Source organism: Cervus canadensis, chromosome 25 (assembly GCF_019320065.1).
Source record: "Cervus canadensis isolate Bull #8, Minnesota chromosome 25, ASM1932006v1, whole genome shotgun sequence".
Lineage (NCBI taxonomy): Eukaryota > Metazoa > Chordata > Mammalia > Artiodactyla > Cervidae > Cervus > Cervus canadensis.
Genome location: NC_057410.1, coordinates 29,194,183 through 29,209,739, shown reverse-complemented (window position 1 = coordinate 29,209,739; position 15,557 = coordinate 29,194,183). Strand labels below are relative to the sequence as shown.

The 15,557-nt window shown below is 43.7% G+C and overlaps 1 protein-coding gene and 1 pseudogene across 2 annotated transcripts; both read right to left on the bottom strand.

The window, feature by feature from the left end:
* Positions 1–4,411: 4,411 nt before the first annotated feature.
* Positions 4,412–7,758, bottom strand: PRR13 (proline rich 13). 2 transcript variants are annotated; one of them, XM_043447112.1, is made up of 4 exons: positions 7,658–7,758; positions 6,983–7,021; positions 6,247–6,611; positions 4,412–4,920 (listed from the first exon to the last, which is right to left on the bottom strand). In XM_043447112.1, the coding sequence occupies exons 2-4, from the start codon at positions 6,999–7,001 to the stop codon at positions 4,879–4,881; spliced, it is 426 nt and encodes a 141-aa protein (XP_043303047.1). In that variant the 5' UTR covers positions 7,002–7,021; positions 7,658–7,758; the 3' UTR covers positions 4,412–4,878. The 2 variants fall into 2 exon arrangements, with proteins under 2 accessions (XP_043303047.1, XP_043303046.1); XM_043447111.1 differs by having other exon boundaries at positions 7,626–7,752.
* A 5,753-nt stretch (positions 7,759–13,511) lies between these two features.
* Positions 13,512–14,760, bottom strand: LOC122427180 (annotated as a pseudogene).
* Between the last annotated feature and the right edge of the window lie 797 nt (positions 14,761–15,557).

Sequence of the window (15,557 nt, the reverse complement as noted above, 5' to 3'; positions counted from 1 at the left end):
GACTAGGACTCTGCACCTTCACTGCTGTGGCCCAGGTTCAATCCCTGGTCAGGGAACTAACATCCTATAAATTGTGTGGTATGCCCAAAAATAACAATAATAATTTTCACAATAAAAATTGGAAAAAATATGATGTGGAATGGAACAAGATTGGGAAAGTGTGGGACTTCCCTGGTGGTCTGGTCCAGTGACTAAGACTCCACGCTCCCAAGGGGCCCAGGTTCCATCCCTAGTCAGGGAACTAGATCCCACATGCCACAAGGAAGATCCTGTGTGTGGCAACAAGGAACCCATGTGCCACCAACTACAACCCAGCACAGCCAAATAAAGGAATAAATAAAGCAAGACACTGCTGGGTCATATTTTTTAAATGCTTAAAAGAAGTCTCTGTGCTTCCACTGCAGGGGTTTCAGGATTGATCCCTGGTTGGGGTGTGTGAAACACACATACACACACACAAACCAACTGAACAAACTGTTAATAATTACTGGAGTTAGGTATGGGAAATCTGCTTTCCCTACTCTTGTACATATCTGTAAATTTCCACATTAAAACTTTTGTTCAAAAAATAGAGAAGAAACCTGAAAGAGAATAAAACTAAATTTAAAAAAAAAAAAAAGGCTATTGAAAGAGATAGCTACTACAAGGTTATTGTTTACCCACATTCAAGTTCTTTGGGTGTCAGTTCTGGCCTAGAGAAGGAAATGGCAACCCACTCCAGTATTCTTGCCTGGAAAATTCCATGGATGGAGGAGCCTGGTGGGCTACAGTCCATGGGGTCGCAAAGAGTCGGACATGACTGAGTGACTTCACTAACTCTGGCCTTAATATTCATCAGGTTTTATTGGGCAACTTCAATTCAGTGGAATTATCTAAAGAGACATAGCTTTCTGAAGTGGAAAATAAAGCTTGGGGACTCCAACGTCTTTCCTGCCACCCTCCAAATGATAGGTGGGCATTAGGAACAGTGTGAGAAATAAAAAGAAGTCTGTCATTTAACAAAGGCAAAGGGCAGAGCAAATACTGAGAGTAAAGGAAGTAGGAAAATGTTAGGACACCCAGAGAAAAGCAAACCCAAGAGCAGGCTTACTATGAGGCCTGGCTTGCTCAGTCACTTCATGTCTGACTCTTTGTGATCCCATGGACTGTAGCCCACCAGGCATCTCTGTCCATAGGATTCTCCAAGCAAGAATACTGAAGTGGATTGCCATGACCTTCTCCAGGGGATCTTCCTGACCTAGGGATCGAACCCACGTCTATTGCTGCTTTGCAGGCAGATTCTTACCCACTAAACCACCTGGGAAGCCCCAGTGAGGGCCTGGGCTGAATTAACCTCAAGATTTTGCAGTTGGGTCATTTACACCCCAAGAGCTCTAAGAGCTGGAGTAAAAGTGAGTGGTAAAAAAATAAAGTGAGTGGCTATCTGTGAAGTCATCTCTAATAATGGTAGACAAAATAAAGATCAAATTAAAAGTTGATAAAATAACACGACTTAGTGACTGAAAAAGAAATAATCTGGCTTCTGTTGGGGCCAGCCAACAGTTGCAGCCAGCTTTGAAAGAGATGCATCCAATAGCAATATTCAATGGTTTTATGAATTAATAAAGTCTTCTCAGAAGGAGAACCGAACTAGTCAAGAGAGTAAACTTGTCTGTGACTACAAAACACCCTGATGCAGGGAAATGATTCCAGAAAGACAGCAAACTGATGATTCGTCCCATGACTTACAGTCCTCAAAGCTGAAGTGTCGATTTGTATTTTAGATTTAATGGGTTTCCTATCCTTTCCCTTTTTCAATTAATTGTGTGGAACTCTTACTATACTCAGTTTCTAGTAAGGACAGAATGGTAGAACTCCAGATTCTCTCATGGACATAGGGCATAAAATAAAAACATTTGAGAACCACTATCTTTAGAGTCTTATACTGATGCACAAAACAGGGTGTGCCAACCCAATGCTCTGGAGAGCCAGGTAACTAATATAACTTGCCTGAAGAAAGGCAACAGGAAGCTGAAAGGATGATTAAGACTGAAGAGTATGCATGTCTGCCTAAGTTGCTTCAGTCCTGTCCAACTCTTTGCGACCCTATGGACTGTAGCCCACCAGGCTCCTCTGTCCATGGGATTCTCCAGGCAAGAAGACTGGTTGGACAGGTTGCCCTGCCCTCCTCCAGGGGATTGAACCCAAGTCTCTTATGTCTCCTGCATTGCCAGGCAGGTTCTTTACCACTAGTGCCACCTGGGAAGCCCATGGAGAGTATAGGCTCCATCTATAAGGAATGATCAGTAGTGGTTCAGAAATTTCTGTCTTCAGAAATGTGAAATCTGAACCTTTATTGAAAAGGTCTGATAATTAACAGAGTAGTCTCTCAAAAAAAAAAAAAAAAGTCAATAGCCAGAAATAGCCATGAGCAACCAATGTTGCAACCTCTGGCAAACATATACATACCAAAACCTTTCCCACAGTTGTTAAGGGTATAGCAAAGATGGAAACATTTAAAAATTCCAGCAAAAGATTGAATAAAATGCTATTGAAACAATGTTACCCACACACACTGATATGGAATCAACTCCAAAATAGATAATTAAATGGGAAAATATTAGATCCAAAAGAGGGCTCTCATTTGATATAAAGTGGGCTAGGAGCAATAGGAACCGTGTAAGGTAGAAACAGAGAGGATGTTTACTTATGTGCAGAACAGCTCTGAAAGTTTACCAAAGAATTTAGTAGTCATAGTTGCCTTTGGGGAGTAAACTAGAAATCTGCTATGAGAAGAACCTTACTTTTCTGCTGAACATCCTATTAAAAATGTTACATTTCCACCCCCCCACCCCCCAGGTACATGTATTACTTTTAGCTTTCAAAAAGTTAATCAACTTTTGAGAAACAGCCATAGCAAAATAGCAAGGTGCTGTTAGAAAAAGAAAAGGCAGGAAGGGGAAATTGGCTGTTTATGGCTAAAACTGGGGAAGGAGGTGGGTGAATTTTCTCCCTAACTTGTTTCTCTTTGTGTTTTCTCCCTTGAGCCATTTCTCATTGTCTCTCCTTAATTTGTGGTTTGTCAACAGTTTTTTTCACCTCACAATCCCCTTATGCCCACCTTTCCCTTCTCCTCCTGGAAAAGGAAGTGCTAATAAACAAATGAAAACAGAGTGTTACAGAGGAAGAAACCCTTAGGATGGCCCCAAAATTCAGGACACTGGAAAACAGGTCTTGGTGCTCAGTCACTCAGTCGTGTCTGACTCTTTGTGACCCCATGGACTGTAGTCCGCCAGGCTCCTCTGTCCATGGAATTTTCCAGGCAAGAATACTGGAGTGGGTTGCCATTTCCTTCTCCAGCTTGGTCTTGGATTTCCTAATAAAATTAGAAGCTAGATCTAATATATTTAAGCATGTATTTCATATATCTCATCCCCGGGACAAGTCATAGATGAAACCCAGTCAACTAAAAACACAACTTTCCTGCTCAATTCCCACACTGAAATCCCTAAACTCTGTGGGTTCCACCTAAGAAACATCGCTCAGGTCCACTCCTTCCTCTAAACCCATTGAGAGCCTCACTTCCTATCAGGCTCTGGTATGGTATCTCAGGCTCGGGAATTCCTGAACGTCCATCCTTCACCTTTTTACAAATCTTTGCCTCTGCAAAACTGCTTCTTCTGCTGGAAACCCACTGGGTTACAAGCACAGACACAGGAGCCACACTGCCCAAGTTCAAATCCTGACTCAAGTTTTCTTCTTCCTCAAAATGGGAACAGTAGTACCTACCTCATAGAGCTGCCATGAAGACATAACAGGGAAACCCCTATGCGTCCAGAGGCCCAGCCAGGACCTCACTCATTTCCCAGTGGCACTGTCGCTCCCTCCTTTGCTCCCCCACCGCTTGATCCCTGTCTTACTCACTTCTATACTATAATAACCTATTCATATATTCACATGACCATCTGCTTCATTAGCTCTCAAAGGCCATGAAGGGCAGAGACTGCGTTATTCTACGTCTTTGTACTTTCAGCACCAGAACACAGTATTTCCTCAATAAACACTTTCTAGGGAACTAATCTAGGCCCACTGGGATACCTGTGTTTCCCAAACATGCTGTGGAGCTTTAGACCCTGTTCCTAAGCACATGCCTTTCCCAGCTCCTCTCCACCATCCACTTGATAAATCTATTCTTTCATTTTTTTCTAGGGCAGCAGAACTAGTAGAAGGTGCTAGGCCCAACCAAGGTGATGGTACAGGTGAACAGAGACCAGGAGAGACAGCTTTATTTGGACTGAGAGGTGGAGAGTGAGAGGAGGGCCTGAGACAGCATACTGAGTGAGAGAACAGAGATTCGTTTTCAAAATGGCAGTCAGAGCTCATCAACCAAATGGACTCCACTTGCCATCAGCCTTGCAGTGAACGCCATCAATAAGAGGCCTGCTGGGAAATGTTTATTTGCCACTAAATCACCCAAGCATGCTACAATTTCAAGAAAGGTACAGGTTGTTTTTCCTTTCCATAACTCAATGTCCACAGCATCTCCTCAATCATAAGTGTTACAAAAGAAAGTTAAAAAAAAAAAATCACATTTTACAGATCTTAGACTTGTCTTTAGCATTTAGCTCAAATCTTACCATCTTCAAAAATCAGTTCTCCTGTCAAACTCATCAGCTAAAAGTTCTATCCAAGCAGTGAGAAGACGGCCTTTGTTAGCCCGTGGCAATTCTTTTCCGATTTGTCCTAGCTAGTGAGTGCTGAAGAGCAGAATGAGTCTTAGATTGCAGGGGTGGGGGTGAAGGGGTAGCAAGAGTTAATTTCCCCAGTACAAGATGGCATCTGAAGCTTGATGGGAGAGCTGAACTGGAGAGACTTGAGGGAAGGGTCCAGGCCCTGTATTCAGTCAGAGTCACTGCTGGAAGAGGAGGAGGAGGAGGAATGCTGCAAGGGGAAAGGGGAAAGGATACATCAGATCCAAATGACTTTTGTTACTTCATGGGACATTCTTTGGTGCCCTATACCTCCACCCCAGTGCCCTTTGCTTTCTAAGAAGGTCAGGAGTCTTCAACTCAACTGTCCCTTAAACAGCAAAAGCAAGGATTTCCTTCAGCAGTGAGCAGACAGGAATGGATGAAACCATCCTAAATCACTGCACAGAATTTAACATACTACATTTGGAGAAAGTTTCCAATTTTCTTTACCTGAGCCAATGCCTAGGCAAGGAATAAATTATAGGCACTAGAGTAGAATTGTACAAGGAAACAGCTGCTCCCTTATAGTATTTATTAGCTGCATGGACATTCCTAGTGGCTACGAGACTAAGAAAAGTGAGTAGAATCAGTAGCTGTGTGTGCATCTATCTCTACTTTTTCCTAAGTCCCAACTGGGAGAAAGTGAGGAAGGTGGGAGAGGAGGCTGGGAGAATACTAGTCAAGGTTCTTTACACGTATACTCCCACCAAAACTGTCATCAGAAACATTTCTGAGTGTCTCCATTCAAGCTCACCTTTCCTTCTCCTCAGACTTCTACCAAAGATGGAGAACTAGAATTAGCATCCACAGTCATAAGGCAAATAAATATTGGGCAGAAAAATGTATATTAAGGCCTCCTCAAGATCGGGGTTGGTTCACTCCTTCCAGAGTTGTCCTGAGAGCTACTTTTACCCTTGCCAATGAACAGTCCTCTGGAGTGAAGATATTTAACCTTGGGGCTGAGCATGAAACTCAGGTTTTATTAGAGGCTGAGAGTCACTGACTTCTCTCATCCTCAGTTTCCCTACTGTATACTAGGACAATGGGGCCCATGTAACTAACATAACACCCTGAGAACACTGAAGGAGAGAAAGAAACTCCAGGACCTAGGGCCAGATTATTACAAGTTAATTATTATATAAGACTTTGCTTTGTCAAAGGACTGACTCTATTACTTGATATTTGACCACCTCAGTGGGTGTGTCCAACTTGCTAAAACAAGCATGGGGTGGGGCTGGGGTGGGGCTGGGGTGGGCAGTTCTGGGAAGAGAAAGGCAAACTAGAAAGACTTTTGATGCTGACATCCATTCTGAGGCTCAGCCTAGCACCTCCCAGATAGAAGGCCTAATAAGCCTAATACATTTTTTAAGATGATCAGATTCTTCCCAGTGGGGATCCTTTACGCAGTCACTGTCCCACATCCTCAGACTTCAAACCCCCCATCCCTTGCCCTCCCCCTGCCCCCATAGCCCCTGTGAAGGGTGCCCCTTCCCAGCCAGGCTCCAGGGGCACTTACCTTGCCATGTTTATGGTGCTTCTGCTTCTTTTTATGAGCTTTTTTCATTTTCTTGTGCACCTTCTTGTCAATCACTATTCCTGGTCCTACTGTACCAGGAACCAATGGATTCACAGGACACATGCCAGGGCCAGGTGGTGGGTATGGAGGGGGGTAGGGACCTGAGGGCTGGCATCCTGGATATCCTGGTTGTGGCACAGGATGACAGGGCCCACCAGGGGGAAAGGCTGGATTCCCCTGGGGTGCTCCTGGAGGAGTGGGAAAGGGGCCTGGAGGAAAGGGAGGGTTGGCAGGTGGTGGATGGGCAGGATTGCAACCTCCAGGATACCCAGCGTTAGGGGGGTGTGGATATGGTCCTGGCTGCCCTGGTGGAAGAAACAAAGAATAAATTAAGATTACACTGCCCAGAGCCTCTGACAACAAACAACAACAAAAAGAATCACTCAAAAAAAAAAAAAAGAATCACTCAACAGTTAAAGGCAAATGGGAAGATGAGGAAAGAGAATGAAGGGAAGGGGAGGCAAACTTACAGGAGACAAAAGGGAAGGTCCCTGGCAGGGCGGGGGAGAAACGGAGACAGTGAACACTAGGAAAAGACGAGAGGATGGGTCAGCGACTAAGGACTTTGCTTTTGCGGGTTAGTGGAGAGGAGGAGGATAAATTGACACAGAAACCTCCTGTTGTGGCCCATCTGAAAAGGGGGTGGGGCAAGAGGAGCGATCCCCCAAACACCTACCGGCATTGGGATTCCACATGTTCAGATGTTTCCTTCAGCCTGAGGAAAAAGAAATGAAGGCAAACAGCTGATGACCCAGAAGTGGGGGGGGGGGGGTGGTTTAGAGACCAAGCCCCAAGCCCAACTCCAACGACTCTGGCTCCACTCTATGCAGTCCCTTAGAGAACTTCTACGACCGCCACGGAAGAAATGTTTCTTTCCACCCATTCCTTCGCCTCCAATACCTAATTCTATCCCTAGTTCCCTAGCCACAGGAACCTAGCTCCCAGAGCCCCTGCACCTTCCACTAGCGCTGGCCGCGGCAGGAGGCTTCTAACTCCTCGCGAGAGAGGCTGAGTCCGTGAATCTCCCCTAAACCTAAATCCCTATTAATTCATCTGCCTTTTCGTGACCGAGTCCGGAAGACTTTAAGCACCCAGAGGTTGCGGAAAGACCTTAAACACTTTACCGCTCCCGGCGGAGAGTGACGGGGGACAAGACTCCCACCCCAGGCTAAGAGAAGGAACTGACTTGGGGCGAAAGGAGGTAGGAGAATCAGGAAAGATCCACAAATGCTTACATAGCAGACACCCCCCCTCCCCCCCCCCCCATTCAAAAGGGCAAATAGAGAATCCTGACTCCCAGCTGTGAAGGGACTCCTCACCCAGGAATGGAGAAAGAAGGAGCCTGTGGTACCTAGATGTCCGGTCACCCTTACACCACTGCCTGCGCGGACTTGTCCTTCTTAGCCTCCACTCACTTCCTGGTAACCCTCCCACCGTAGGCTTCAGCATCCGCCCCTCCTACGGTCTAATTGGTAATATGTGTTCATTCTGCGTTAGGATTGGAGAATGTACTCGTCAATCACTCCACCTCTAGGCTAGAAGGCAACAGTTGCAGTAGGGGCGGAGCCAAGGGCTTCAGGGAGAGGCGGGTGCAAAAGGGCAGCCGGAAATCCCCGTGGGCGTGGCTCGGAGAAATACACTCTGAGAGGGCCGGGGCAATTTCAGGGCGAGGTCCCCAAGTGCCTAGAGGAAATTCGACCCTTGACTTCTGAGCTGTTAGTCTAGTGGGTGTCACACCCTTCCAATATGAATTTATGTTCAAGTTGTGAACTTTCGAAGATGTGAATGTACGTGTGTTCACGTGTCCAATTAGGTAAGTTGGTTCACGGGTCCGACGTACATTGTCACATGCAGCTTGCTCCCTGTCTCCTATCGCTGACGAATCCCTCCGCTCTACCCTCTGCCACCTCTTCTCCCTCCTCCAGCTAGTAACTTTTCTTCCCTGTTCTCTTGATGCCAATTCCTGTATGTCAGCTGTTATACTGCTGTATGCCAGCTATACTGTACTACTATAATTTTCAAGGCACTTTAAGATCAAATTTATTTTCCTTATTTTTTGTATGTATTACTTGTGTGAAAAGTATTATAAACCTATTACAGTACAGAGACACAACTCTGCTGACCAAGGTCCCGTATGGTCAAAGCTATGGTTTTTCCTATAGTCATGTATGGATCGGAGAAGGCAATGGCACCTCACTCCAGTACTCTTGCCTGGAAAATCCCATGGATGGAGGAGCCTGGTAGGCTGCAGTCCATGGGGTCTCCAAGAGTCGGACACGACTGAGCGACTTCACTTTCACTTTTCACTTTCATGCATTGGAGAAGGAAATGGCAACCCACTCCAGTGTTCTTGCCTGGAGAATCCCAGGGACAGGGGAGCCTAGTGGGCTGCCGTCTGTGGGGTCGCACAGAGTCAGACACGACTGAAGCGACTTAGCAGCAGCAGCAGCATGTATGGATGTGAGAGTTGGACCATAAAGAAGGCTGAAGAATTGATGTTTTCCAGTTGTGGTCCTAGAAAAGACTCTTGAGAGTCCCTTGGACTGCAAAGAGATCAAACCAGTCAATCCTAAAGGAAATCAACCTTGAATATTCATTGAAAGGACTGATGCTGAAGCTGAAATACTGTGGCCACCTGATGCAAAGAGCCGACTCATTGGAAGACACCCTGATGCTGGGAAAGATTGATGGCAGGAGAAGAGGGTGAGATGTTGGATGGCATCACCGACTCAATGGACATGAGTTTGAGCAAACTCCGGGAGATAGTGAAGAACAGGGAAGCCTCGTGTGCTGCAGTCTATGGGGTCACAAAGAGTGGAATGTGACTTAGCAACCGAAGAACAAATATATAGCCTATTGTGTTAGCCTATATAGCCAAAGTTAGTTAGGTAACCAGGCTAACTTTGTTGAACTTACAAACAAATTGGACTTATGAAGACACTCTTGGAATGGAACTCATTCTTACCTAGGGGACTTACTGTACTGTGATGTGTTGTACAGATAAACATGCATACGCAGAGGGCTTAAGGAATGGCAGGAGCTGCTCTCACCCACAGCCTCAATATTCACCGCTGCCCTCTTGGCCCCCATAGAAAGCAAAGAAACATTCTTGGGGGAAATATAGATGTCTAATCTCTCCTAGAATTCCCTATCTCAATTTCATATATCTTGGCAACCCACTCCAGTATTCTTGCCTGGAAAAGTCCATGAACAGAGGAGCCTGGCGACTACAGTCCATGGAGTTACATGACTGAGCATGCATGCATGAGGGTGGAGGGAGATGGGTTAGCAATAAACTGGTAGAACTTTAAAAAAAAAAAATTTTTTTTTTAATTTCATGAATCTGCCATCTGGCAAATTGCATAAACAAGAAACCAAGAAAGTCATCCTTAATGGCTCTCTCCACATTCCTCCCATCCTCCTCCAACATGAGGACGGGTCTGTTTTGTTTCCCAAATAAATCTGGAATCCCTACACTTCTCTCCATCTTCTCTGTTCCTAGCCTACCATCATCTCTTAACTGAACTGCTGCAATGGCCTCAATTTTTTTTTTAGTAACCCACTTAACAAGCTTGATTTAATAAACATATGTAGAACCATTCATCCAAAGTAAAAACTACTTATCCCTCTTAAGCATACGTAAAACATTTATAAAAATCAGTCTCAACAAATGTAATTCAAACTTCAGAGAGTTGTGTAATACATACTGTATTCTTTGACCACAGTGTAAAATATAAATACAAATGAAACTGAGCGGGCCCTGTGGGGCTTTCACGTGTACCTGTGAAGGCCCCGCAAGCCTTTTCCTCGTCCCCTTTTCTTGTTTGTAGGAAACCGGATTCAACTTCCTAGCATTTGTGTTAAATCACTTCTGTCATGTCCCACTCTCTGCGACCCTATGGACTGTAGCTCTTCAGGCTCCTCTGTCCATGGGATTCTCCAGGCAAGAATACTGGAGTGGGTTGTTGTGCCCTCCTCCAGGGAATCTTCCCAACCCAGGGATCAAACCTGCATCTCTTATGCCTCCTGCACTGGCAGACAGGTTCTTTACCACTCGTGCCACCTGGGAAGCCCTCAGCTTCCTAGACCGTCCCTGAATTCCAAGGGCTTCCTGGTGGCTCAGATGGAAAAGCGTCTGTCTGCAATGCTGGAGACCCAGGTTCGATCCCTGTGTCGGGAAGATCCCCTGGAGAAGGAAATGGCAACCCACTCCAGTACTCTTGCCTGGAAAATCCCATGGATAGAGGAGCCTGGTAGGCTACAGTCCACAAAGGGCAGATTCAAATAGTTACTAATCAGGGAAGAGAGAGAATGCAGAAACAAAGGAGGAACTGTCAAAAAACAATAGCGCAGTCACAAAGCAGAGCCCTGGTTTCTCCTCAAGGGAAATACATAGCAATTTATTTTTAGTTTTTCTGTGGGAAATAAGCCCCCCAACCAGGTAAAGAATGGTAACTTCTGAGCACAACATTCCCGCAATACCATCCTGTTACCTCACCACCAACCAATCAGAAGAAAGTCACGTGCCCTGCAGGCCTAGCCCCCAATTTTGCTTGTAAAAACTCCTCTCCAAAAACTATCACAAAAGTTTGGGTTTTTTGAACACTAACCACCAATTCTCCTTGCTCAGTTCAGCAACATACCTTTCTCTGTTCCAAACTCCAATGTTCTGGTTTGTTTGGCCTTCACTGTGTGTTGGACACATGAGCTTGTGTGCATTCAACAAAACAAACATATGTGTGGAAGTTAAAAAAGCAAGTCTTCCAAATAAATCTGAGTCAAAGAATAAAACAGTATGGAAATGAAATACTTTAAACCAAACAATAATGAAAATAGTACATCCTCAATTTGTGAGGTACTAAAATATGAAGATAGATCTTATGCTGAGTTTGTCATCTTGAACTAAAATTGATAGATTTTTAATTTTTTAATTAAAAGTTTTTGCTATATATTTTATTGAAATACACGACATACAACACTATGTTTTGCATAATCATAGTACATTTTGATATATTTTTATATCAGGCTTGTACTAAGTATTTAAGATGAATTGGAACTTTTTTTAAAGGCAATTTATATCTGATTTTTTTCTTTCTTGAAAGATCATTGAGTTTGAGAGAAATGGATATGTCTCTATGGGCATGATTCCTCTTAGAATTTCTAATTTATTTATTGTGTTTTTTCTGGTTGCACTGGGTCTTTGTTGCTGCGTACGGGTCTTCTTTAGTTATGGCAAGTGGGGGCTAGTCTTCACTGTGTTGCCCGGGCTTCTCGTTGCAGTGGCTTCTCTTGTTGTGGAGCACAGGCTCTAGACACACAGGCTTCAGTAGTTGCAGCACGTGAGCTCAGTAGTTGCGGTATGTGGGCTTAGTCCCCCTGCAACTTGTGGGGTCTTAGTTCACTGACCAGCGATTGAACTTGTTTCCTCTTCATTGCAAGATGGACTCTTAACCACTGGACCACCAGAGAAATTCGAAAACTCTCTCTTATTTAAAGTAGCTTTATTGAAATATAGTTCATATACCATACAATTCACCCATTTAAAGTGTACAGTTCAATAGTTTTTAGCGAATCGTGAGCCATTATCTAATTTTAGAACATTTTTGTCCCCCTTAAAATAAGTTATACCCATTAATAGTGAATCCTCATTTGTCTCCTCACCTCTCCCTCATTTTACTCAAGCCCTAAGCAAACACTAATTAATGTTCTGCTATAAATTGTCTTATTCTAAACATTTCATACAAATGGAAAATTGTACAATATGTGACCTATTGTGACTGGCTTCTTTCACTTAGCATAATATTTTCAAGGTTCACCCATGATGTAGTATGAATCTTCATTCCTTTTTATGAAGGAAGTACTGACTAGTATGCCACTCCTTGGCTATACCACATTTAGTTATCCATTCATTAGTTGAAGAACATTTGAATTGTTTTTACATTTTTCCCTACTATGTGATTGGTGCTGTGGACATTCATGGACAAATTTGTGTGACCATATGTTTTCTTTTTATTATCAGCATAGAAATTTATTTGAATTCAAGATTATATGGTTATATTTAGAATAATAATTATCTAAAGCATGTATCATTCTTGGCTTTGAAACAGTTCTAAAGGTATACTTTTGAAGTCAAAAATATGTAGTAAGAATGTACAAGGAAGCAAATATATAAAAAACAAGCTTGCTAAGTATTGGGAGTTGTTACAAGAGGGACACACCAAGATAAATGTAACAGAGTCCAAATTATATAACCTACAGCAAGGCATTCTCTTGCTTTATCAACTCCTAGAAAATAAATCAGTAACCTCAGTAAGGCATCATCGTTGACTCAATGGATATGAGTTTGAGCAAACTCTGGGAGATAGTGAAGGACAGGGAAGCCCGGTGTGCTGCAGTCCATGGGGTCACAAAGAGTCAGACGCAACTAAGTGACTGAACAACAACAGTAATGCAAGAATACTACAAAAGGGATAAACTTTCTGAGGGACATAGGTAGTAATTCACTATACTTTCCTTTCTTCTAACTCCTTCCCTCACGGCAATTTCTTTTCTCCCCTCTAAAATAGGTTTTATTGTATTGGAAAAAAAAATAGGCTTTATTTGTAAATTGTAGTAATTGAAATATGCAACAGTTTACCTAAAGATGCTCAGGGATCTTTTATTTTTTTGGTTGTGCTGGGGCTTCGTTCCTGCACTCAGGCTTCCTCTAGCTGCGGTGAGCCGGGGCTACTCTTTGTTGTGGTGCTCGGCCTCTCTTTGTGGTGGCTTCTCTTGTTGTGGAGCACAGGCTCTGGGTGTACCGGCTTCAGCAGTTGCAGCACATAGGCTTGGTAGTTGTGGCACATGGGCTTGGTTGCTCCGCAGCATGTGGAATCTTCCCTGACTAGAGATCAAACCCGTGTCCCCTGCATTGGCAGGGGGATCCTTACACCACCAGAGAAGTTCTCAAGTTTTTGAAAAAGCCAATCAGCTAATTAGCAAGGGATCATTAGAGGCTTACAGGGAAAAAATTTCAGGTATTACATATTTGCTAAATAGATTTTAAAAAGAATAAGCCGCTAAAAATGGGTGAAAAACATCCCAGGGTTTACTGTGACCTAGACAATTGAAAACAGACAGACCTATTTACTTGCAGAGTAAGCAATAAAGAGGTTCTGAGATAGAGTTTGGTTTCCAATAGTGTCCACTGCCAAAGGTGGACAGACTCAGAATGTCTCCTCTTCTCATAGAAACTGGAACACGGACAAGCAGCCTTTCTTTGAGCAGCCCTTTACATGCATCATCCACACAGATCTGATGGGCTTGACTGCCCAGAAAGATTGGGGTGTTTGTGCTAACATTAGAGTCGTGTGCTAATCCCAGATCCTTAGCCATGAGTGTTGTTCTGAATCCACCCTGATAGTTATTAGGGAAGGGAACTCCATCAGTCACCCCAGATGCGGGATTATAAGCAGCACTTTACCAATGCTGTCCTGAGCTCACATTTAGGATTTTGGCCAATAGTTTTGGGTCAGGTCCTAACCTGATTCCCAGATTCATAGCATCAGCAGTTCCAGTCATACCAATAGCTAACAGTATGTTGTAGCAGATCCTCAGAGCCTGCCCAGGCCCACGGGCTCCACAATACAGCACACTGGAATCCTTGCTCCCCAGCAGCTCTTGGGCAGCAGCAAATTTGTCTGTGACTCCTCTGATGGCACTAGCGATAAGAACCTGTCTACCAACACTGGAGACATAAGAGATACGGAATTGATCCCTGGGTCAGGAAGATTCCCTGGAGTGAGAAATGGCACCCCACTTCAGTATTCTTGCCTGGAGAATCCCCACGGACAGAGGAGTCTGGTGGGCTACAGTCCATAGGGTCACAATGAGTAGGACATAACTGAAGCAACTTAGCGCAACACACCTCACACCATAAACGTGAGGCTCCCAGACTGAGTAGCTTCCACACCATCAGAAACAGGAGCAACCCTGAAAATTGCTCCCATTTTCTCAACTTCTTTGGCCAAATCTTTCCAAACTGTAGGATCAATAGTACTAGAATCTGTTAAAAGTGAGCCTTGCTTCGCTTTTTTTGGAATCCCATTTGCTCCAGAATAAGCTTCTATTGCATTGATACTGGTGAGCAACACTGTAATAATTCCATCCTTGCTGGCTACATCTGCCGGAGAAGACACTCACTTACATCTAGAAATTCTCTGCATGCATCAGGGAACACATCATAAATAACAAGCAGATAGCCATGTCCATGAGATTTTTTTTTTTCTTTTTTTTTTGCCATGGGATGCCCGATTTGCCTAGTCCAATGAATCCAGCTGGAGCCATTGATGTAGAACACACCACTGCAAGGCTGGCCCCTGCCAGCGACTCCAGTAGGGAGGCTAGAGGCACTCCACAGAGCTATAAGGAGGCTGCCTTGCTGCCCTAGCTCAACCACTGACTGCAAGGGTGCATGGGGCATGAGCACTGATACATGTTTTCAATTCTATTAGGTTATTTACTTATGAGAGGAATTGTTGGGTCATATGGCAACTCTTTAACATTTTTGAGGAGCTGCCAAATTATTTACCAAAATAGCCACACCATTTTATATCCCCCCCAGCCATGTATAAGGGTTCCAATTTCCCCCCATCTGCGCCAGCACTTGTTACTGTCTGTCTTTATTGGTATAGACATTCTAGTGCGCATATGAAGTGGTGTCTCATTGACTGTCCTGTCAGCATCCATTCTGACCCTCTTTCAATTCATTCCCCACATTTCAACCTTGGAAATTGTTTTCTAAAGCCAACTCTGACATCACCCTACTGCTTAAAATTCTTTAGCGGCATTGCATTATCCTTTAGACAAAGGTTGAAACTATTTTTACATGAATGTATTCATTTTTGTTGAATAGGTAATATGTTAAAAAACCAAAAAGGACCAAGTGGTATAAAGGGAAGAGTCTCTCTTTCACTCCTGTTCTCCATTTACCCAACCTTCCCAACTCACATAACACACATAACCACATAATTGGTTTCTTGTATACATTTCCACACTTTCTTCATTAGAATCAAGCAAATGCTGACATAAACTTATATGCCCTCTTTTAAATATACAAACAGCAAACTATGCAGAGTTTAGTTTGCAACGTTTCTCTCCCACTTAATATATCTTGGAGATGTTTCTATATCAGTAGAAAGTGTGTCCTGACTTTTTCACAACTGCATCTTATTCTTTTATATGATGTACCATAATCAGTTTAACCAACCAAG

What these genes read in the sequence shown, in the direction of transcription:
- PRR13 (XM_043447112.1), bottom strand. An exon ending in AGCACCATAAACATGGCAAG is followed by an intron (nt 4,921 to 6,246) that starts GTAAGTGCCCCT and finishes TTCCCCTTGCAG; the next exon opens with CATTCCTCCTCCTCCTCCTC.